At 46.6% G+C, this 22,955-nt stretch overlaps 1 protein-coding gene across 1 annotated transcript in view; it reads left to right on the top strand.

The window, feature by feature from the left end:
• The window catches only part of POU2F3 (POU class 2 homeobox 3), a 60,470-nt gene extending 38,882 nt beyond the window's left edge, over window positions 1-21,588 (top strand). The window contains exons 5-14 of the mRNA XM_077839840.1: window positions 4,256-4,360; window positions 5,560-5,662; window positions 8,752-8,834; window positions 10,419-10,586; window positions 11,050-11,191; window positions 12,589-12,725; window positions 13,859-14,020; window positions 19,410-19,476; window positions 20,437-20,569; window positions 21,549-21,588. Of these exons, the coding sequence (XP_077695966.1) occupies window positions 4,256-4,360; window positions 5,560-5,662; window positions 8,752-8,834; window positions 10,419-10,586; window positions 11,050-11,191; window positions 12,589-12,725; window positions 13,859-14,020; window positions 19,410-19,476; window positions 20,437-20,569; window positions 21,549-21,588 (1,140 nt within the window). The remainder of the gene's footprint in view (window positions 1-4,255; window positions 4,361-5,559; window positions 5,663-8,751; window positions 8,835-10,418; window positions 10,587-11,049; window positions 11,192-12,588; window positions 12,726-13,858; window positions 14,021-19,409; window positions 19,477-20,436; window positions 20,570-21,548) is intronic.
• The last annotated feature ends 1,367 nt before the right edge of the window (window positions 21,589-22,955 follow it).

The raw sequence follows: 22,955 nt of genomic DNA, 5'->3' as shown, positions 1-22,955 counted from the left end.
GGGATGGGAGGGCAATCATGTTGCATCAGAAATGTTGAGGAAGAGGAGGTGACTTTGTGTCTTACAAGAAGGTGGACAGTGTAGGTGTTGAGGTCACCCCATGGAAATGCAACCTGCAGTTTATAGGACCAAATGTGGGGCCAGTCTGCCTGCCTAGCTATCTAGCCATCTACCTGTTACTGACATGGCCTTCATCACTGTAACATCTGAGCTGCGAGCATGCTTTTTTCTAACCGCCTTGCGTGAGCCTGGACTTTCACAGCTTGCAGGATGTCTCCAGGATGTTTTCATGAGGTAAGCCTTTGCCAAATGTTTATAGATCTGTTACAAAACAGATGTGCTCTCTTTTTCTTCTTTTTTTTAACCTTCTCTCTGTTGGTAAGGAAGAGTTTTTGTGTAGTAATTGCAGGCAGGTTGGGAGATGTTCTCTCCATAATTCTCTGTCTTATGAAATGTTTATGTAACAGCTTCCACCAATGGATTACGCAAGTGAGCCGAATAGCTTTGATAATTTTCCATCACCCACAATTTGTTTTTTGTTTTGTTTATGCGGGTTTTTTTCCCACCAGGATTGGGTAAGAAACCCATCAATTGGCTATCAGAGTGAGCAGACCCACCAGCCAACTAGTGAAGGGACCAACCAGTCAATGAGGGAAGGGACTTCCTTTAAACTAGCTTGCTCTCCATTTGCTTTTTATTTGGGGTCAGAGGCCCCAAAACAAACTATGTCAAGATAGGGAGAACATCTAGATTAGATTTGCCGGAACAATTCCTTTTCTGCACCCCAGTAATCCTTTAATGCAGTAGCTTCATGTGATGTATTTATGTCACCCTCTAATGGATCACCAAGAGGATAATTTGCCTACTATTTTACTAGTCTTAGAAGATCCCCTTTAGCTCAGTTGGTAGATACCTATGGTTTTGCAGATGAAGGTCTAGAGTTCTAGTTCCTCCTCCCGGTGTATATGATCTGTGTATCAATAGTATTTGTTGTTTGTGGCACATCATTTTGCTTCATCCCCCTGCAGAAATCTCTCCCTGGCTTGGGGCACAGTGAGTACATTCCTAATAGTTTGCTGTGCAATCTGCAATTGCATTTTTACTGAGGCAGATTGCATAATTTCCCTGAATTTAACATAGGAGAGAAGGAAACCTACCGTCTCCCTGCTGCCCTTCTGTTCACTTGTCCCAGTCTACCTTGACCTCCGTACAGAGACCCCAGAGAAACTCAGCACAATCTGACCTTCATTTTGCTCTCTAGCTTAAAATCACAAGAGCTGAGACACTAACTTTTATCATGGGTCTCCTTTATAGTTGCTGATTTTTCAGAAAGTCCTAGCTTCTGGAGTCAGGTGATTATGTGAGAATCTCTGCTTTCTTTTTTAAAAAGGTAAAATTCTGTCCCTCTTGGTCTGGTGAAAAGGCTTGAAAACATGGCCCAGGTGCACTCAGAAACCAGAAGGGAAAACAATATTATTTTAAAAAATCTCATGATAGCAGCCTGACTCGTAGTTGTTGAATGCTTGGGATTGGAAATCCTGTGAAGCTTTCTCTGGCTGAACCAAAGATGGAAGGATCTGCATAAACACCCCAAACTTTGTGACTTGGATACATCCCAAACATATAGTAGTAAACAGATAAGAAGCAGCCGTTACGCAGGGGAGGGATGGAGTAAATTTGAGTCTAACACTAATGAAATAAGGTGCAATGGAGAAGAGTTGGTTAATTACACCCAGAGTTCCTCCCATCTTCTCTGGAGAAAACTGGCAAATTCCAGGAAGTGGGGGACAAGCTGTTGGAGATGTTGTTTTCTAAATTGGGAACCAGGTGGGTTTTTTTTTTGTTTGGCCAAACCCACCTCTGGATCTGATGTGTTGTGATGTAGCTACACACCCTTTTCTTCCTGGAACGCTTCCAAATCATTCCGTTTGGCAGCTGTAAAAATTGATTTCAGTTTGGAAATGGCTTGTGGTTCTTGAATGCTCAGCTCCGATTAGGTTCAGGCAGAAGAAAGCACCTCTGTCTTGGTGTGGGCACGGTCACTTTTCTGTTGGTGGCTGTTTGGATTCGGATTCCTGAGTCACGTGAGCCACAAACACATGAATCCCTTGGCAATTTGCTGGATCTTTAATTGTAATGATTGCAAGTAGGGGTAACTTTTTTTTTTAAATGTGGTTGTTTCTGGTAAATCTATCTTCAGAAGGGAAAGAACTTGGTGATGATGAAAGGGTTGAAGTGGAGTGATGGGCTCAGAGGAGAGGAAATGATGTATTCCATAGGGCCTTTCATTTAATGGTCACCAACTCAAACACTGCCCAGATGGGTAGTAATCAAAAGGTTTTACCATCTGTCAAGTAGAAGAGCACTCCCTCCTGAGAGGTGGGGAAGAATTAGAATTCTCAGCCGTCTTTGGAAGGGGTTAATATTGCACAGTAAGCTTATGCAGTGTATATAGCTACAGCATGTTGCCAAAAAGAGATGTCATAATTCTGGTTTTTGTGTACTACACCTTTAAATGTGTAAATTAATCTTCACAGGGGCAGCTTCCTTTCTGTGCTTCAGTTCAGAGTGAGAAAGAGAGATTGTGTTCTCTCTCTTTCTCTTGGAGACTCTTATATTTGTTCTTTCTTAGTTGTTTTTCCTCAATCTGTAACAAAAGCCCTCTTGACTGAAAAATGCATGCTTTTTGCTCATTGTTTGTGGGAAAACTTAAGTTTCTTGTCTCTCTCTGCTGGTAGGAAGCTATATATTACTCACTCTGCTCTAGCATCTCAGGACACTGGAGAATTAAAAGGTTTTGTCTCTTCAGCGATCTTGGATTCTGTCATTAACTACCCCTCGTAGCAAAAGCCATCCCAGATTCTAAGAGAGAGTCCACAACCCCGAGCCAAAGCATAGGGTTTTCATGACACTGGGAAAAATTAGAACTGGATCAGGACTGTCACTTGAAAGGACCCAAACTAGAAACCCAGAACCAAACCCTCAAAGATTTGGCTTTGGATCAGAATTTTGCCACTTTGATCCGTTTCAAGAAAAGACCTATTCGATTAGGCCAAAAAGTTCTCTCTGCTCCCTACAGATGCAGGATACAGTCCTCCCAGTTGAGGATGAGCAAGACCCTAACCTGGTGTTGCACTGATTCCACTCAGCCTGTCATGGTTACGTGTGAGCATTCCTTTGTTCTCCAAAATCCTATTGTCCATCCCATCGGGGTGCCATATCCCAGTGACAAATTACACCCGATGCAACAAGAAGCAATGGGTTTTGCCTTGTTTCGGAGCAGAAAGAATAAAAAGTAACTGGGAGACCAATGAACCGGACAAACTCAAAGCTCCAGTTCTGATCCCTGGTGAATTTTTCCTGTCTTAGAAATCTGGATTTGAATCTTGCCTGAACTTCAAAGTAGGGCAAGCGGTTCCGGGGCTGACTCCAATACAGTGTGCAAAATGCTGCTCGCCCGCTTGGCTCTGGGCAAATAACTTTGTTTTCCTTTGCTAGGCAAGTCAAATAGCATTTGTTTGCCCATTATCACAAGTGGTGAAGTAGATTTAGTGCCCGGACAAGTGAACTTTCAAGGCTGGCAGCCACTCATAAATGGTACTGGTTTTCATGTGCTTTAATCTTACCACCGCCTGTTCTTCTCCTCTCTGTTCTCCGCACCCTCATGGCCACCGCTGCCAGAGCAGGGAGATGCCCTGTAGCCAGAAATGCAGTGGAGTGCACCTGAAGCAGTTCCTAGAAAGGGGACTAGTGACTTAGCCACCCCACCAATTTCCATGCATTACCTGTTGTTATAATACTTTGCTTTTCTTCCAAGATCCACAAAATGTTTCAGAGCGTTGATTGAGCAGACCACTTAAGCACGTGCTTGACTCGAAGCAGCATTGAAGTCAGCGGGACTTAAGTGCTTTAATTAGAGTGCCTTTAATTAAGGACACCTCACCTCCTCCCCTTGGTGAAGTGGGTCAGTAGACTTATGCCACTCTGCAGGTGGGGACACTGAAGCAGAGTGGGGAAGTGACTTGTCCAAATTCACAGATGTTGCTGCAGAGCTGGGGATGGAACCCAGGAGTCCTGACTCTCATTACTAGACTTTACTGTTGGTGTGATGCCGAGCACAGGTACAATAGAGAGGATCTTCCCCAGGTGCCCCAAACGCCAAGCCTGCTAACTTCCTGAGCCTTCCACCTTGCTCTGGCTCCTCATAATCCGTGCATGCTTCCTGATGATGCAGCTAGTCTCCTCTCCCCTGCAGATTAAAACAGAAGACCTCGGTGATTCCTTGCAATCTCCGGTACAGCCTAGATCAGGCCACCTAGGACAAGGATCATCAATGATGCCTGGAAGCCAAATCACCGGGGTAAGTGGCTTAGCAGCCTCAAGAACTCCAGGAGTCCTTCGTGGCACCAGTTCTGGAGCATTCATTGCTTGAAAGCCACTTTAAAGAGGTGCTGGAATGGCAATGGAGAAGGCTTCCAGAGTCAGAAACTGTGAATCCTGATTCAATTTGCTTTGCAAAGGTTAGGTTCACCCCTAGAGTCACTCAACTGACTTGGGCCGAGTTAGATCAGAGACGAAATGTATTCCTTGGGGGAGATTTTTCAAAGGCCCAAAGAGCAGTTAGGCGTCTAACTCCCATTAAATTCCAATGGGAGTTAGATGCCCAAATGTTGTTTGTGCCTTTTAAAATCTCCTCCCTTATGCTTGCACCTAAGATGAAAGGAAGAAATTCACTCTTGAGCAGAGCCCTTGCCCAAGGCGTAGGCACCGCTTAAGGTCCCACAATGCTCAAAACAGGGGCCAGATTTTAGAGCTCATCACATTGGCTGCTGAGCTCCTTTGAAATTCTGATCCCAATGTGAGTGCCAAGGACTTGGTTATCTGACCCTTATGGGCTGAGCTGGTGCATAGACCTTGTGAATTTCACCCCAAGTCCAGCCTCCAGGCTGTAAAGTCACACAAGGAGTCAGAGCTGGGACCCATGGTGGTATAATCGGGAAATGTTGTGCTTGCAACAGTCAGGAAATGGGGGTTTGGTTTCCATGCAAAATTGAATTTTTTGGTTTGTTTATTTTTATTTAATTTTTTTCTGACATTTTCTGAGTTATTGTCAAAACCCTGAAATGCCCTCCTCCCCCAGTGATTTTTTTAATTGTTTTTTTTTGTTTTTGTTTTTGTTGTTGTTGTTTTGGAGGGGGGGCAACTGAAAACCAAAATGTTTCACTTTTAAACTGAAAAATGTCAATTGACAAAAAAGAGAGAAATGGACAGATTGGGGGTTTGCTTTTTTGACAAAAAAGGAAAAATTCCATTTAAGCAAAAAGCCAGTGCTGGAAAAGGTTTGGGTGAAAAATGTGGGAGCAGCTCTAGTTCTGTAGCGTTCGGGGGGGCAGGGGCAAGGTTACCCGAGTTGCAGTCGATTGCAGTTGAAGGCGGAAGCGGAGGCAGGGAGGGTGGAGGGGGTGTCTAAGTGCTAGTTACAGAGGGGAGGGAATTGGGGAAAGGTTCGGGTGCTGTGTGCGTGGCAGATGCATCTGACCTGCATTGTTTCTTCGTTAGGATATGAGTTCTCTTCACACGCTGCAGCAGCTTGTACTGGTGCCCGGTCCTATGCAATCAGTTCCTCAGTTCCTGCTCTCTCAGGCCCAGGCTGGGCAACAAGGTAATAGCCATAGAGTGCTCACTAAAACAATTAATACAGTGCCCTTGGTACAGGTGGAGTCACAGGCAGGTACGCGGAGTGATTCAAGAACCAACCCACCCCGTAGCCTGGAGTAGATGAGCTGGTGATATCCAGGGCCAGGCATTGATCTCTGTGGCATTGATCCACTGACGTCAGGAGAGTCACTCCAGATCAAGGCCATGGTGACCAAGAGTGGAAACTGGGGTTCACTGTCTTGCTCCCGTTGTTACGGATCATGCCCTTCTGTATTGCCAAAGCTTTTCCCTTTGCCCTCTCTCCTGCATGACAGCTCTCTTGCCTGTTGTGCCTGAAGCCAGGCAGCTGCTCCAACCAAAATGCAAACTAAACTAAACCACTGGGTGACCAAATTCTCCCCTCTCGGGTTTGCTCCCACAGCTGTACTTCTGTGCAGCAGCAGCGCCGCCAAGGGGTTGTGTGCACTGATCTCAGGCGTGCCTCAGAGAAATGCCTCTCTCAGTTGAAATGCAGCACTGCATCTGGTTGGGTTAGTCTCAGGTCGGATGACATGGAAACACCCAGGAGCCCCGTCTTTATGGGGAACCCGCTCTAGCTTCTAACTTCAGTATATTCTTTTTGGAGGTAGACTTTTAAAAAATACATGTGCATTACACATGGCTTAGGCCAGAGTTGGTCATGAAAGGACAAATGTAGATCCCAAGGCTACAATCTGATCTACGTAGATGGAGCCTCGTACCCATGCTGAGTAACCTTTTGACTTCAGCGGTCTTAAAGGTCCCCTTGTATGAACCAGATTGCAGGATTTGGGCCACAGATACTTTTAAAACACACGATCCTGAGTGGACAATCCGTCTAGCGTAAATGGCTCTTAAGCCATTATCTCTGCCAAGTGCTACTGAGTAATATATCAAAAAACGACTTGCTGTACAATAATCTACTAAACTAATTATCCTGAACGGGTAGGATCAGAATCATCTATCACTGAACCGCTGGCTGTCAGTACCAACGCACTCATGTGCGACAGGAAAAGCATCGTGCTGGAAAGCAGCACTCTGAGTGTAAATGTGAGAAAAGTATGGAAGCTTTCTTGGGTCCTGATATGTTGGACTCATAGGTTCATACAACTGAAGGCCAGAAGGGACCATTATGATTATCTATTCGGACCTCCTCCATAATACAGGCCAGAGGATTTCACCCAATGATTTCTGAATCAAGGCCATAACTTTAACTCCCTGACAAGCCTGCATCTCTGGTACAATTTCCCTCCTCATTACAAGTTTTTATTTTTCTGGGTGGTGGAGGGAAGGAATGTGTTTTGCTTTCACAACAATCATGAATAAACCTCGACCAGCATGTGATTATTCTGGAGACTTGCACAATCTGAGCCAATCAGATTATTCTTTCTATGGTGTACATTTTATAAATCTAAATGTTAAGCACCTGATTTAAATTCCAGGAAGACAGTCAATGCAGTGAGTCTCCTCCAATTTCCGGAAGCCACGGAGCTTTGTTTTATGAATTAGTTAAGGTTGTTACAGCACCATGGAGGTGATAAGCATGGTAAAAGAGCTAAGTACGGCTATCCTGATCATCTGATTTCTGCAAGACAGTATTATGATTTATGCAGAGCCCAAAATGAGCCGGGTGCTTTAATGGTCAAAGAAAAGGACTAAGTCTCTGTCCGAAGGAGCTATTATATAATCTCAAGAGTCAAAAGAGTTAAAGGTGTCCTCAACTCTTTCACTGTCTGACATTTAAAAGAGTGATACAAAGGTTCGGGGGATTTTCTACAGAGGCCCTGGTTTACTCCGTTTCTTGGCAAGCACCCAAAAGCTTTCATCGTAAAAGATTCTTTTGAAAGTTTACTGACCAAACACAAGAAAGAACAAAAAATCAAAACAAGCATTTGTACTGACACTGAAATTAAGTAATTCTGTGAAACAAACTTAATCAAAACGTGTTGGTCGCTCTCCTTCAGAGGGCAGTGTCTCTCATTTTTATTAACAACCTTTGATGAAAAAGAGAGTCCAAAGTCTCCTTTGAAGAACCCCGAAAAGGGCGGAAAGTGGGAGGCAAAATTCATCCCCTCATTATTGTGTCCACCAATTAGACCTAGTGTCTGCCACTCCAATTTTGATCCATTAATTTCCAGACCCACGTCATCTTGTTTAAGTCCAACCTCAACCTTGAATCTTATCAGTAGACATTTTTCTGTTTGGACTAATTGGGTCTCTGCGTCTGGATTCCTTGCACCTGTTCAAAACATTCTTTCTTGACCTACTTTCCATGGTTAATTCCCAAGCGGGCAAAAAAAAATAAGTTATTGCGACACCTTTTAAACTTTTTACAGTTGAGCTTACAGTTAGGGTAAATATTTAGGCCCAATAACCATAACAGAGCTCGGTCAGATTTTAGATGTGATGTGATGAGTCAGAATAATTAACAGGAGGGAAATGGGCCTGGTAGGTTAAAATACCAAGATCCAGCAATGATTCAACTGTGGTGTGCTCATGTAACAACTGCCCAACACATACCCCAAGGTTTGAAAGCACAGAAATCTACTGCTAACTAACTAACAGTACTAGGTTTCCCACCCCTGTAGTACCTAAGCGCAGATACCAAAAAGCTATGCACACCTATGATGCTATGCAGTTCCCCCATCTGTGAAATGGAGATGATGATGTTTACCTTGGAGATCTATGGATTTAAAAGCTCTATATAACAGGTCGGTTGCGTTGTTCTACAAATATCACAGGACTGTTGTGCCCATCAGAATAAGAAAATGTCTGTCTGCACTAGTACAAAGAATTAGGCCCCAGTTCACTAAAATGCTCAAGCACATGCATAAGCCCCATTGATTTCAGTGGGACTTAAGCACATTCTTTCACTGCTTAAGTGCTTTGCTGTCTCTGGAGACAGTGTATGTCTTGCCTGCCAGACAGTGTGCCATGTCCCATAGAAGGTTCAGCATATCCCCTCTTTTGGCACTGTAGGCTCCAAGGCCCAGCAGTGCTGTGTGACATAGAGTTGTCTAGATATTTAAGGCGAGGCCAGTCTAATCGAATCTCTCTCTCTTCCTCTCTCCTCAGCTTTGCAACCAAACATTCTTTCCTTTCCCCAGCAACAGAGCAGCCTCATCCTCTCGCAGCCTGGACCCAGTCTAGCATCACAGGTAAACTACCTTCTGGCTACCTCCGCTGGAAGCAGGATCAAATTGATTCTTGGCATCACGTCAACAGCTAGCCAGGATCCGCAGCCGATTTGCGCCAAAGAAGTGGACTGCAGCCCAGGCTGCGGGGATTCACACTCATCTGTGAACCTGCCTCCCCCTGCGAGAGAGGAGAGGCAAGAAAGGGGTTGCATCTCCATAGCTCATTCCAGCCTTGATTGAGGCTGCTTGCAAGGGGGAAGATCCGTGTCACTTGGTGGGTGCTCGTTTGTGATTGTGGACTTATTGTTCCACCCAAGCTTCCCATCTTTCCATCTCCTTCTCCGACCCCTTCCAAACCACTCCCTAGGCCAGGAAGCCCTTGGCTTGCCTTTGCCTCAGTGAGATGTCATTCTTCAAAGAAGCCAACAAGTTCCTATTCCCCCCCACCACCCGCACCCAATCCACAGCACTTGTAACACCCCTGTCCAATCACAATTGCAGCTGCAGCTTCATAACCCATTCCCACTGCATTGTGTTGCCTCCCTTCCCTGCATGTGTTTGATTCCTGCATAGATCATAAAGCCCCTCAGGGCAAGGCCAGTATCTTTTACAGCCTTGTAAAGCACCTGGCCCCATGCAAGTGCTTGTAAACAATAGTGGTAACCTCCGAAGCCTTTCCGATCTGCATCTGCTTTTGATGATTTGTTTGCCTTTGTGGCAGCCTCTGTTCATTCCCGCTTGTTGGCTCTTGGCACCTGTGCCCTGAGTTTCTGGCACCGTTTGGAAACAGCCACTTGCCCCTCCCAGCTGCTCTTTCAGATCCTGCAAGTCCTACGTCCTTCAGTAGGATCACGCAGAGACAGTGCTCTTGAGGAGGTACAGGTTCTGGTTGGTCACTTCTCTGTGCAGGCAATGGAATTTCATAGGTGTCAATTTCAATTTGCATGGGGTGCCAAAAACCTTCCTCTGCTCATCAGGCAAACTGAATACTTTCCAGGCCTGCGCCCCACATGCGTCAAGCAGAACCCTGACGTAGAAACCTTTTTATCTTCCTTTTTCCCCATGCCACGCCGGGCTTTGGGGGGCTCAGATGGGACGCAAAGTTAGACCAGCCAGGAGTTGGAAATTCACAAGCCAAACCACAAGGCTGTGCAGAGACACCCCCAGCTTTGCCCTTCTTAGTAACTCAAACAGCTGCTCTCTTGATTTTTTGAGGCTGATAAGATGAGTCAACGGTTCATCCATTCGTTTTTAAATACCCACCCTTCACTCCACGTATTTGCTGTTATTTTATCGCTGTTACCCCCAATGAATGCCAGCTCCCCATTACTGACCTAGGTTTTGTGTTACAGCCTTTTTCTAGCAGCCCGAGCTACATCCTGAACGTTGAGCCCACCTCCCCTAAAACAACTTATTAACCCTTCTCATCCCACACTCCTCTGGAAGGATCATTTTGCCCACCATTGACATACCCACTCCTCAGCAGTGGGATGTGGCAGCTGTTTAACGGCACACAGCCACGCCAAGCAACGTTTGTTATGGCAGGCCAGTGCAGAAAATCCTGTGGCTTTTCCGTGGTTGTGACTCTGGTTTTGTTTTTAACAGGCAGTGGGACGATCAGGGCTCCCTGGGCCGTCTTTAGAGCCACAGCACTTGCAAGTTTCAAAACACATGCCGTCTTCAGCCGTATCAGACGAACCCAGTGACCTGGAGGAGCTGGAGAAGTTTGCTAAGACTTTCAAACAGAGGCGAATCAAACTAGGGTTCACCCAGGTGAGGGGTAAAAGGCAATCTCATGATGAGTGGTTTAATAGTGAGATACACAAGGTGGGGGGGATTGGGTATGGATGTGGGCATGGAGAAGAGGGGCAGGGTTGGGTGCAGATGTGGGTATAGAAGGGAGGGCTTGATGCAGATATGGGCGGGGCAGGGAGTTGTACAGATGTGCACTTTATGGGAACACCACCTTGAAAGCACAGATGAACAATGGATGAACAAACCCTTCTTGAAGATGCATTACCTGTAACCTCAAACCAAGCATAATGATTTACCTGCAGCCTCTTTGGTGCATACTGGGGTGTAGGAAGGCTCTGGGAGTCTATCCCTAGTGGTAGAAGAGAATGGGTGAGGAAGCTGGTTTGCTGTTACAGTAGAAGTTACCTGGGAGTGAATTACACGGTGGGGAGCTGCAAGTGGGTTTTCTCAGCTAATCTTTTCATTCTGATCCCCCCGGCAGGGTGACGTTGGACTGGCCATGGGTAAGCTGTACGGCAACGATTTCAGCCAGACCACCATTTCCCGCTTCGAGGCTCTCAATCTGAGCTTTAAAAACATGTGCAAGCTCAAGCCCCTGCTGGAGAAGTGGCTGAGTGATGCAGGTAGGGCACAATGCTGTGCTTGTGTGAAGGCTGCCTCTTGGCCAACAAAGCGGGGATTGAACCAGGGGCCTCCACAGCTAAAAGCACAAGCTGCTACAGCTCAAGTTAAAGCTCCCAGACTGGGGCAGTGACAGGCTACTATTCTCTGGGAATTGGGCACCAAGGGGGACTTGTAACACACACTCACCAGGGATACACTTGCAGGGAGAAGGGCAGGGTCACAGAACCCATCGCTGGTTATCATGAGGTTGCAAGCTACACAAACAGGGCGTCCCATTATTCCAGAAACACATGGCTCAGCCACTTGAAAAGTAGTTTGCTTTTTGGACAGCATGTAGCCTTCAGACTCAAGAGATTTTCAGTTCTTTTCCTGGCTATTCTGCTGGGTAACCTTGGGCAAGTCACTTTGCTACTTTCTGCCTCAGTTTCCACATATCTAAATGGGGGATATTGAGACGTATCTCCTTTATAAAGTGCCCTGAGATCTGCTGATGAATCATGATTATGAGAGCTAGATATTTATTATTGAGAGACACCCTTATTACCTGTAGCCCAGCAGTCCTATGGTATGTATCCTTTATAGACTGCAAAGCCACTAAGGGGCACTGTAGCCACATATACTTGAGCAACTGTGACATCCCATCCAGTGGTGACCTGGACACATTCAGCTGATTTTATTGCAACAGGGTCTGTTTCAGCAATATGAGGCGAAACACCCAGCCCGATCCCCAGCTGGTGTCAATTAGCATAGTGTCATTGAAGTCACTGGAGCGACACCAGTTTGCGACAGTTGAAAACTTGGCGCTCAATGTGGCTGGGTGGGAAACATCATCAAAAAGGTGGAAAACAATATTTGGGGGAAACGTTCACTCCACCTTTTCTGACCAGCCCCAATTGAAGCTGGGATTTGGGGCTATTTTGGGCAATGTTAAAAGTGTTACCGCTGGGGAAGGAGGGGTTCCTATATAGTATTCTGAACCAGGATCTTTTACGTGTTTAGGGAGGGGCAGCGGTTCCAAGCCAGCTTTCAGGAGCAAAACTCAATCAATCAATAAATCATGAGTAAATCTTCATGATCATTGTGGCAAACCCCAAGGGGACCTAGCACCACGCGGAGTGATCTCTAGCTAGGTCCTTAAGACTATCTGGCATACATTCAGTACATTTGCTGCCAACAAATGTTGGATTCAGGAATGGCCCTTTCACAGCCTTTAATTGGTCATTTTTGCCCCGTGGGCATGGACAAACTCTTGACCTTTTCAGTTATAAGGACAGCAGGTTGTCACTGGTGGTCAGCTTCAGAGAAAACACCCTCTCAACATGAACATATCTGCTGCCAAATCGTCCTTTGTTCCTTCTTTTCCCCCAGAATCCCTTTGTTCCTTCTTTTCCCCCAGAATCCACTCCTTTGGACTCCTCCGTGAGTACCCCTAATTCCTACCCTTCAGTGAGCGAGATGTTCGGGCGGAAGAGAAAGAAACGCACCAGCATTGAGACCAACATTCGTTCCACGCTGGAGAAGAGATTTCAAGATGTGAGGGGAAAATCTTACCACATGTTGTGAGCTCTATTTCCCACCCAGAAAGTCCTGCTAGTTCTTAAGCTAAGAGCCATTGGCTTTTTTCTTTTGTTTTTTTTTTTTTTTCTTGGAAACTTTTCTTCGTGAAAAAGGCAGGTTTGGGAACACCAAAATATTTCACAAATGCCTATCAATTTCAGCAGATTGTTTGGGTTTGGTTGGGTTAGAACATTCAGATTTTCAAAGAAAGATCATAATTTGGCACAGAAAGCAGACACGTCTTGCCGACAAACATATTCAGTCAAAAACGCCATTTTCCTCCAAAAAAACAATTTAGATGGAAAATTTTCAACGGGCTCCAATTTTTACCCTCCTCCTGCCCTAAATCTGATTGTATCAAACTTATCCTTCTAGGGCTGGTGAAAAAACAATAGACAGCCTCTTTCAAATTATCAGGAACATGCCCACTTTGGCCAGCATGGAGTTTCCTGTTCTAGGTGTCCTTTAGAATGGGGAAACTTGCTCAATATCCTAGTGTTAAGCTCTTGTTTTATTATTTAGATATCCTAATTGAGATTGGAGCCCCTTTGTGCTAGGTGCTGTCTAAACATATAGAGAGCATCTCTGCACCAGAGAGTTTAACCTCCACAAAATGAGGGGGCAGGCGGAAGGAGATTTCGTTATCCCTGTTGTATAAATGAGGATCAGAGAGATTAAGTGACTTACCCAAGATCACACAGGAAGTCTGAGGGAGATCTAGAGAGGAGAACCCAGATTTTTTGAATCCCTGTTCGGTGCCTTCACCGCAAGACTATCCTTCCTAGCTTTTCTTTAGGTGGTAGCTTCTCCTTCAATACTGATCTGAGGCTCTTAGAATGGGGTGCTCAGCGCTTTATATGCATAGAGCGTACACCTGTGCATCCTCACTGACTCAACTAGACACCAGTGTGACTCAAAATGTGGACCTTCCACTAGGTCTCTACCCTTTCCCATAGAGAGAGCCAAATCTTCTCCCCTCCCCAGTTAAAAGCTAACTCCAGATTTCTCTCCTCTTGCCACTCAAACAGCGGGAGATCATATAGCCCACTAATGATTTTAGATTAGTTCTATGGGGTTTTCTTTGTTCACTTAATGCCCTCTCTTACCAGAACCCCAAGCCCAGCTCGGAAGAGATCTCCATGATAGCAGAGCAGCTCTCCATGGAAAAGGAAGTGGTTCGGGTTTGGTTCTGTAACCGGCGCCAGAAGGAGAAGCGGATCAGCTGTCCAGTGCCATCCCCCATAAAATCACCTATCTACAACTCCAGACTGGTGAGCCCTGGTGGACCCAGGGGGTACTGGTTGCTTTCCATAAGGCAGCAAGCATAGCAGGGTGCTAGGGAAGCACATGGCTTGCAGGAAAAGGAGGCAGCAACAGAAGATCATCTCGTACATTTGCATGGCACGGAAGCGTACCTGGCCCTAAACTCTTTACAGATGAAACAGAAAGCGGGAGGGTTAGGTAATCAGAATGCCATTACCCAAATGCTCCTGGAGCTAATACCCTTAGAGCAAGTGGGCCTGACCTTTTTTCGTTTTAAGTTGCACACAAAATACGGCACTTTCAACAGCACCCTGGAGGCTTCTAGCGGGCATTGGCTCAGCACTGACTCAGTGGAAGGAGCACTATCGACTGAATCATCAGCTGCGCTTCCTGCAGTGCAGTTCCCTCTAGCTGGGGTTTGGTTATCACTGACTCAGTGGGAAGAGCACTGTTAATGGAATTAACAACACCTGATTCCCCAGCACCTCCAGGGGAAAGGGATGGAGATGCTGCTGTGCAGGGGACGGATTGAGCTGGTATTCAGCATGCCAGGCTGCACTTGTCTGATGGCCTCATCCCTCTCCGCAGAATGTAATCATTTAGTCTCTTTTTTAAAATAAGGACCAGACCCCCAGCTGCTGTAAATCAGTAAAGTGATAGGCTGATTTACACCAGCTAAAAATCTGGCCCTATGTTTCTGGGTCCTTACAGTTGCAAAGAAAAGCTTTCAAATGCTTATAGAGACTGAGTTTTCAACAATAGCTCTGACAGGTGAGAACTGCCTTCATTCAGCTCAGTGGGCTGTTAACTCTGAAGCCTACTAATGGTGGTTTACATCTCAATGCAGAACATTTGAGAAGAAACACTGAACTGCTTTGGAACAGTGGGTGGAGTACAAGACTGCCAGTTTATCCCTTTTCCCCTCTTGCTGTAGAATTAGGTGGTGGTGGCTGGAGAATTTATAGGGATGGGAGAATGGAAGGGGCCCCCTAGAAGCAAGACACAAGGGATTAGAAAATGAGGATGTGTTAGAGCACGGCCTTGAGGAAGTCGTGCCAACTAACATGATGTTAAATGTGACTTTGCAGTCAATTTAAACAGAGCCAAGTCCTGTTCAAGGCGCCAGCTGGTACTGGGTAAACCCAGCTGGAAAACATAGAGTAAACCATGACCGGCTGACAGGATGTTAAACAAAGCTCGTCCCTGACTACATGACACTGCCCATTAAGTCGTGTTTAATGTCATGTTAGTTAACACAACTGCTCCAGGACCTGTTCTCATCCAACCAGGAAGTGAAGCCACAAATAACGAACCAGGTTTGAGTGATATTTCTCCCCTTTGGCCCCAGTTCAGCCAAGCGTTTAAGCAAGTGCTGAGCTTCAGCCACTTCCGTGCGACTTGAGCACGTGTGTAAGTGCGCTGCTGAGTCAGGATATCTGAGACCAGAAGGAAGCATCGCTGTAGCTTTCTTCGCCCCTCGCCAAGCCTGGCGGTGCAGCGTTATAACCACTAACAGCTTAACGTGCAGACAGGGCTCTCTGCTTTTCAGAGTACATGGCAGTGCCAGGGGGAGGTAGCACAATCCTTTGTGGCCTCGCTACAGAGCATGAGCTGCTCTCAAGTATGGGAGGCACTGCGTATACAAGACACTCCCTGTTTCTTCGCCCACCTCAGTAACCGCGGACTTTGACTTGGCACACAGGGATTTCCTATTAAGGCAGGTCTGGAACTTGTCGACAGTCTAATAGGCCTGGCTACAGTACCAGGTGAATCCTGCTGCAGAAGTGTCTGCAAACACTCATTCAGTGACTTTGCTTTGACTGTATCACTGGCCGCTTTTATTCACTGTCCTTGAATGTTTTCATGAGTGAATTTTTGTTGGAAAGGGTGATTGCGTAAAGAGAAAGCGTCACAAATATTCGTTCAGTAGTGTATTTGTAATCTGCTGGTGAGTGGGTGTTGTGGATAACAGCCAAATACTGCTGCCAGTTAATGAGCTGAGCTCAAGTGGCAGGAGTCTGTTTTGCAGTGCTGAAGGCTGCTAGGGATTCATATGGGGGCAGGGCAGTCATTATGTATTCACAAGGGATTGTCTCATCTTGAAATCTCGGTGGGTTTGGGAGTCACCCAGTCAGGAAGCAGCAAAATAAAACCATGCACAGCAGGACAAGCTACTTGCAAGCAATAAATATTCAAAGCAATAGTTTTTGTGAGTAGATTTGCCATGAACTTGTTAGCTGAAGTATGATCACATGAGCTATTCACTCATCATAGAATATCAGGGTTGGAAGGGACCTCAAGAGGTCATCTAGTCCAACCCCCTGCTCAAACTAGGACCAATCCCCAGTTTTTGCCCCAGATCCCTAAATGGGCCCCCTCAAAGATTGAAATCACAACCCTGGGTTTAGCAGGCCAATGCTCAAACCACTGAGCTATCCCTCCCAGCTCTCCCCCAACCCAGGCGAGTATCCTAACCACTGGACTAGAGAGTGAGAGTAGCCATGAGGCTGGCCCAAAGCACATTTAACTAAAGTGGAACAGCTTCAACAGGCAAGGAGGAGGAGGGCAGCACCCCTTTTGCTATTGCAGAAAGGTCCGGAGACGCACACCAGGCGACATTCGAACCCAGGTTGCCGGCATCGCACGCACATGGTGTGACCATCAGCCCACAGAGGGTATTGGGGGGAAGGATAGCTCAGTGGTTTGGTCCTGCTTTGAGCAGGGGGTTGGCCTAGATGACCTCCTGAGGTCCCTTCCAACCCTGGTATTCTATGATGACTCCAGATGGTGTGATATTAGAAATCAGGATTCCCTATATTCTATTCTGATCATGCCAAACAATTTGTTATATTTGTTTGATTAGATTTATACAAATAAAAACAATAGGTGTAGATCACCCCTTCACCCCCAAAGCTAACTACAGCCACAAAAATCTTTATTGGCAGCTAGCCCCAGACCAGGAATTAAAACTCAGCCCCCTGAAAAGAAAAAAATTCACTGAAGTCATTAGGAACGAGGCCACGATTTTCAAAAGTGACTAGTGGTTAAAGATGCCTCTGATTTTGTGTCCAACTTCACAGACTTGGAAGGGCCCTGATTTTCAAAGGTTGTGCTCAGTGCTTTTGAAAATCTTGGTCTAGGTTTATAAACCTCCAAGTCTCTTCACAAATAATTTAACAGAACTTGAAAATAAGGGCATGTCTACAAAATTTAGTCACTCTAACTTATGTCTGCGTACAATTGCCGCAGTAATTACATCACTTGTGTGTGTGTCCACTTTGCTCCTTGTGTCAACAGCACGCATCTTCACCTGGAGCGCTTGCACCGATTGAATTGTCAGTTTCTGAAAGCCAGCAACAGTCAATGTAAGCAATGCAGTGTCTATATTGACACTGCGTTGACCTAACTATATGTTCCATTCTATGCATCCAATGAAGTGGGCTGTAGCCCACGAAAGCTTCTGCTCAAATAAATTGGTTAGTGTCTAAGGTGCCACAAGTACTCCTGTTCTCTTTGCGGATACAAACTAACACGGCTGCTACTCTGAAACCTGTCAGAATACAGCAACATTGACTCTATGCCTCCCAGGGAGGTGAAGTTATTAAGTTTGTGTAGCGGGCAAGTTACTTAGGCGGGAGCAAAATTTTAGTGTAGACACTTCCATAGTTAGGTTGACGTAAGCTGCCTTTTGTCAACCTAACTGTAGTGTAGACCAGACTTAAGGCCCATGTTGAGATCCTCAGCAGCACTTCTAGGCATCATGCTCGCCCCTCTGCACTGGGGTGAATTTTGTACAAACAGAAAAATGGAACAAGCTTTGCCAGTCAGAGGCGGGGAGCAAAGCTGGTCAAAAACCATGAAAAAATGTTGGCAATTTTTACCTGAAAATGTTTTTCATTGGAAGATATTTTTGATGAAAAAATTCTCCAGTGAGCTGTGGAGCCAGTCAGAGAATGCCTCCCCCCACCCCACCCCCCAAAAAAATCACAAGTGTTTGCAAAAACTTGTGCACATTGTTTTTTGTTTGAAAATAAACAAGCAAACAGCCCAATTCCAAAGCTTATAACACCCTCATGCTTCAGAGCATAAACCAACTTTTAAATATTAGGGATCAGGAAAAAATTTTTCCTGGGGACAGATGATCCCATAACTGCAGGGTTTCTTGCATCTTCCTCGAATGCATCTGGTGCTGGCCACTATTGGAGACTGTCTAGATGCCTCCCTTGTCTGATTTTTTTATGGCTGGGAGTGGGAATCCTAGTACAGTGGCAGTGTGTAGATTCTGCAGAACGTAGCGGCTTAGATAGGGCTCTCTTGTCATCCTTTGGTGAAGGAGGCTGCCCTCTCCCCGTCTTTCCCTTAGATTAGAGGTTCCCAACCTGTGGTTGGCAAAGGGTCCCAGGATCACTTGCTGGAGATCCATAGCGAGCTGCCTGGTTATATGGTGCTGGTTCTCTGCCTGGTTTCCAGCTGAGACAAACAGAAGCAGTGGGAGTGGGAGATGGACCGAAGAGGAGAGGGGCCTGTGGGCCTGATTCTCTTCTCACTTATGCGGGTGTGACTCCAGAGTAACTCCAGTGAAGCCAACTTCACCAAAGGTACATCGCTATGAATAACACCGGTGTGTCAGTGGTGTTACACCAGTGTAAGTGACAGAGACTCGGGCCCGGAGCTTGTAGCCTTTTGCAAAAGAAGAGAATGTTTATCATGTGAAAGGCGGCTTAAAATACATGAACGTTTTCCAAGCATAACATGTCCGTGCAAGCAACCACTCTAGTACCACTGCAACATTCTGTGTGTGGGGAGCCGCCCCGTGGGATGGCTGATGGGAGAGGACATGTCTGAGATCTGCTCCGCACTGTGGAAAAAGCTTGAGAGCCCCGGCCCTGGAGTGAGCATGTGTGTGTTTGTGTCTGGGACGAAGGGATTGGCGTCTACACATGCACAGTCCAGTCTGCTGCCCAGGGGGAACGGTGCGCCTCTATCATAATACCCATGGAACCATGTGTGGGAATCTGAACTGTATCTGGATAAGAAATCTGTGTGGGTGTGTACAGAGTAGACTAAGGGATTCCTGTGGGAATGGGAGGCTAGTGCGTGACAGTGTGTACTGCTAAGGGAATGGTTTCAGGGTAGCGGCCGTGTTCGTCTGTATTCGCAAAAAGAACAGGAGGACTTGTGGCACCTTAGAGACTAACCAATTTATTTGAGCATGAGCTTTCGTGAGCTACAGCTCACTTCATCGGATGAGCTGTAGCTCACGAAAGCTCATGCTCAAATAAATTGGTTAGTCTCTAAGGTGCCACAAGTCCTCCTTTTCTTTTTACTAAGGGAATGGCACTCGGGATCGATGTTCTGTGTGTCACTAATTCACTGTTGGCTTCTGTTCCCTTCCAGGTCTCTACCTCAGGGTCCCTGGGCCCCCTCTCAGTGAATCCGATGCACAGCACCATGCCTGGGACAGGTAAGCCTGGCTCAAGAATTGATGCCTCTCTCCTTTCCTTCACTGATAGCAAATTCCCTCTTGCTCTGCGGCCGATCAGTACTTAGACCTTATATTTGATCCAAAGGCTGCTTGTGTTTCCACATTTGCAGCCCATCCTAGATGGGCTCTTGGACTGACTGTAATTAGCTGCCTGACATGGCCAGTTCAGCAGCGACGGGCGCAGATGGCAGGCAAATGCTGCTATTTAGGGATGGAAGGGACCAGAGCAAAACCCTGGATCCAAACACTCCTGAACTTTGAGAGGAGCTGGCTCTGGATCTATCTATTTCTCCTCTTATACTTAGATTGTCAGTTCTTTGGGGGCAGGGACTGTTTGTCTGTTCTGCGTCTGTGCAGCACCTAGCACAGTGGGGTCCTGTTCAATGACTAGGGCTCCTAGGTATGATGATGATGATTATAACGGGCTCAAGTCTCTCTGTGCTAATGTGAAGGGCTTTGGAACAAGACTAAACTTCCCAGCCTGGGATTTATTTATCTTTTTAAACTCCTCCACCTGCTCTCTTCCAATCTCTCCCCTTTCCTTCTGCTGTCTGTCTTCCTTCCTTCCATTCTATCCCCAAAAGCAGCTGCCTCCCTCCCACCTGCCTTGCCACTGCCTTCAAGTTCTGGCAGAGGGTTTGCGGCTGGGAACATGCTCCCCGGGGTGTGTCCTTGGAGGAAGATTCTGGCATCTCTTCAACAGAGACCTGGCGGATCTCACACTGGAGGAACCGTGTGCTCCAGTCACTGTGCTTTGCTGCAGGGAGAATGCCCCCTGACCTCTTGTGTAGGGGTGTCTAGTTTGTCAGATCAGGGCACAGTTAACATGCATTTGCTGTTGCAGCAAGCCAAGGGATAAGGAGAGCAGTGGGACAGATGCACCTGCTCCCCAGTAGGAAAGAAGAAGTGAGCCTCATTCTTGTCTCTCTTCTCGTGCAGTAACATCGTCATGTTCCCCTGGGAACACCAGCAGGCCCTCGTCCCCCAGTACAGGGCTCCATGCCAGCAGCCCCAGTGCATCCCAGAGCAACTCTAAAGCCACAATGAACTCGTCCAACTTCAATCCTTCTGGGTAAGGCGATGGGAAGCACCTGGCATTAATGCCCAGGGTGTGGGGGAGCAAACGGGACCCTCAAGAAGAACATTCAGAGCTCGCTGCATACTATAGTGATGGGCTTTAGAAAAACGAAGTTAGATGAGGCCATTCCATTGTGGTGGTTTCATGCTCTGAGGGTCCATGAGGAATGACTGGTTTCTGCTTCCAAACTTATAGAAAAGGCCACATTTGTCTGAAATGTCCTGCTAGCAAAGACTCAGCGTGTGAGCAGGTATAGGGGCTGTGATGCTTTCCTTCTGTATGTGGTAGGTACAGTGGGGGAAAGGAGAGAGGAAGAGGAGAAGATTTAGTTGGCTGTTGCTCCTACTCCCCGTCCTCCGCATCCCCGTTGCCCTCCCAGGGACTGACCCACTGTGTCCACTCACAGTAGCGGTGCTGGGTGGCAGATAGAGGAAAAGCATCCCCGGGGCTTTGTCTGTTCTGTCCCCAGCAGATTCCCCATGCTCTGGGGCAAAGCCCTTCTAGCTGTTTCTCATCACGTGCCCCGCTGCTAAGTTCAGTGCTGCTGCTGGTGTCCCTCTCCTCCCCCCCGGCCACTGCTGCTCCTGCTCCCAACCAGCATTGCTCATGACATCAGCGACAAGTTAGCAGAAAGCAAACCCAGAGCATGGAGGGTGTGTCAGCAGCTGCTGGGCCTCCTGCATCGTGGAGGAACTTGTTCGGCGCTGTACACCTGCGACAAGGCAGGATCTGATCTTACGTTGCCCCTGTGACTCCGCGCACGTGAAATCTGAGCAAGGTGGATGCTTCTTGGTCATTCAGAGAAGACTGGCTTGGTTATAGTGCAACCCACCCTGAGTTTTGCTCTTAGCCCCCTGCTGGGTTTAGAGGATCAGTTGCCGGCTACATAGGGCTACAGATGAAATAACGATGGGCTCCCAATTCAGGGGAAAGGAAAATAACGGTGCATTTGTGTCTGTTTCCTTTTTTTCAGATCTTGGTACCGATGGAATCAACCCTCTTATCTCCATTGAGGCTGCTGCTCCATCATGCACAAAGGGAGCCCTGATTTCTAGCCATGGACCAACTTCTGGGGCAAAGTTTGGAGTGAGGGTGCCTTCAAAGTGCAGCAGAAGGAAGGTCTTGCTTATGGGAGCCCAGCACAGCTGGACTGTTTAGAGACTCGGGCTGTAACTGAACCTCCCACAGGAGATTCTCAACTCCAGCAGTGAAATTTAACACCCCTCCAGGTGTTAACCAGAATAATCCCCCACTTAGCCACAGCAGCACCAAACACTGTCCAATGCGTGTGGATCTCCGCGATGCTCTGCCTTGCCTGGCAAGAGCCAGTCTGGAAGGATTTCCATATCACACTCCTCCTTCTCCTAGCTCATTTCAGAGCTTGCCGTGAGAAGGGTCTGCAGTGCCGTCTCTGACCACACCCACATCCCAGAAACCCCGGAACTGAACCCAGGTGACCACGTTCATTTCACCGAAGACCTGCATCTAGATGTGAGCTTTGGTACCCTGTCGACTTCCCAGGTTAATGTCATTGTACTTTATTCCCTACTCAACGGTTCTCCCCTTTTCTAAAGCTCTTTTCTTGCTTTCTTTAAATGTTTAGAGCCAGGAGCCTCTTTACCTTCCCCCCCGCCCTTAAAAGAAATGCACCTTATTTGTAAAGACACTGCTCTGGTCATTGCTCAGCTCCGATCCTCGCCCCACTGCTCCCTGGGTGGCTGTCATTCTTAAGCATCATGAGTGAAATTCTGGCTCCTTTGAAGCCAACAGGAGTTTTGCCCCAGGATTTCGCCTCGTGTTTATTTTACTTCCCTGTTATTTATCCATTGGGGCTTCATCAGCTACCAAACAACAAGACCTGCCTAAGGTTGTGTCTGTGTGTCTCCATGCTGAGCATTTTTGCTGAATTATTAACATGTAAATAGCTTTCACCATTCTTTGTGCTCTGTCCATCTGTCCCTGGGAGGACAGTTTGTAGAACTCAAGTGTGAATTCTGAGGATTTTATTTTCCTGTGTGTGTATTGTTTAATTTCATTAAAAACCAAAGTATAGAAAATCTAACAAATTTCACAGAGTATCAACAGGGAAATAATGCTTATTTCACAGCTCGTCTATCTTAAAGGAGCAGATATTTCATTTTGTAGAGTAGAACTGAGACGTGAAATAGGTTACAAAGTGAAGGGTATGCGTGTGTTCATTTTAAACAAAAAGTGATTTAGAAGGTACTTACGCATAAAGAAGCATGCTGTTGCTCACCACCTGAGGAACATTCTAGAAAAGGCCAAGGGGACGGGGCTGAGCTCAACATGTAGAGTGGAGAAGTATAAGCATGTGAGGAACAAATCCATACATAGAAAGATAAAATATGATTGGTTAACG

The sequence above is a fragment of the Eretmochelys imbricata genome, chromosome 22, assembly GCF_965152235.1.
Source record: "Eretmochelys imbricata isolate rEreImb1 chromosome 22, rEreImb1.hap1, whole genome shotgun sequence".
Taxonomy (NCBI): domain Eukaryota; kingdom Metazoa; phylum Chordata; order Testudines; family Cheloniidae; genus Eretmochelys; species Eretmochelys imbricata.
The sequence above is the reverse complement of the archived record's forward strand: the minus strand, read 5'-3'. Positions and strand labels throughout refer to the sequence as shown.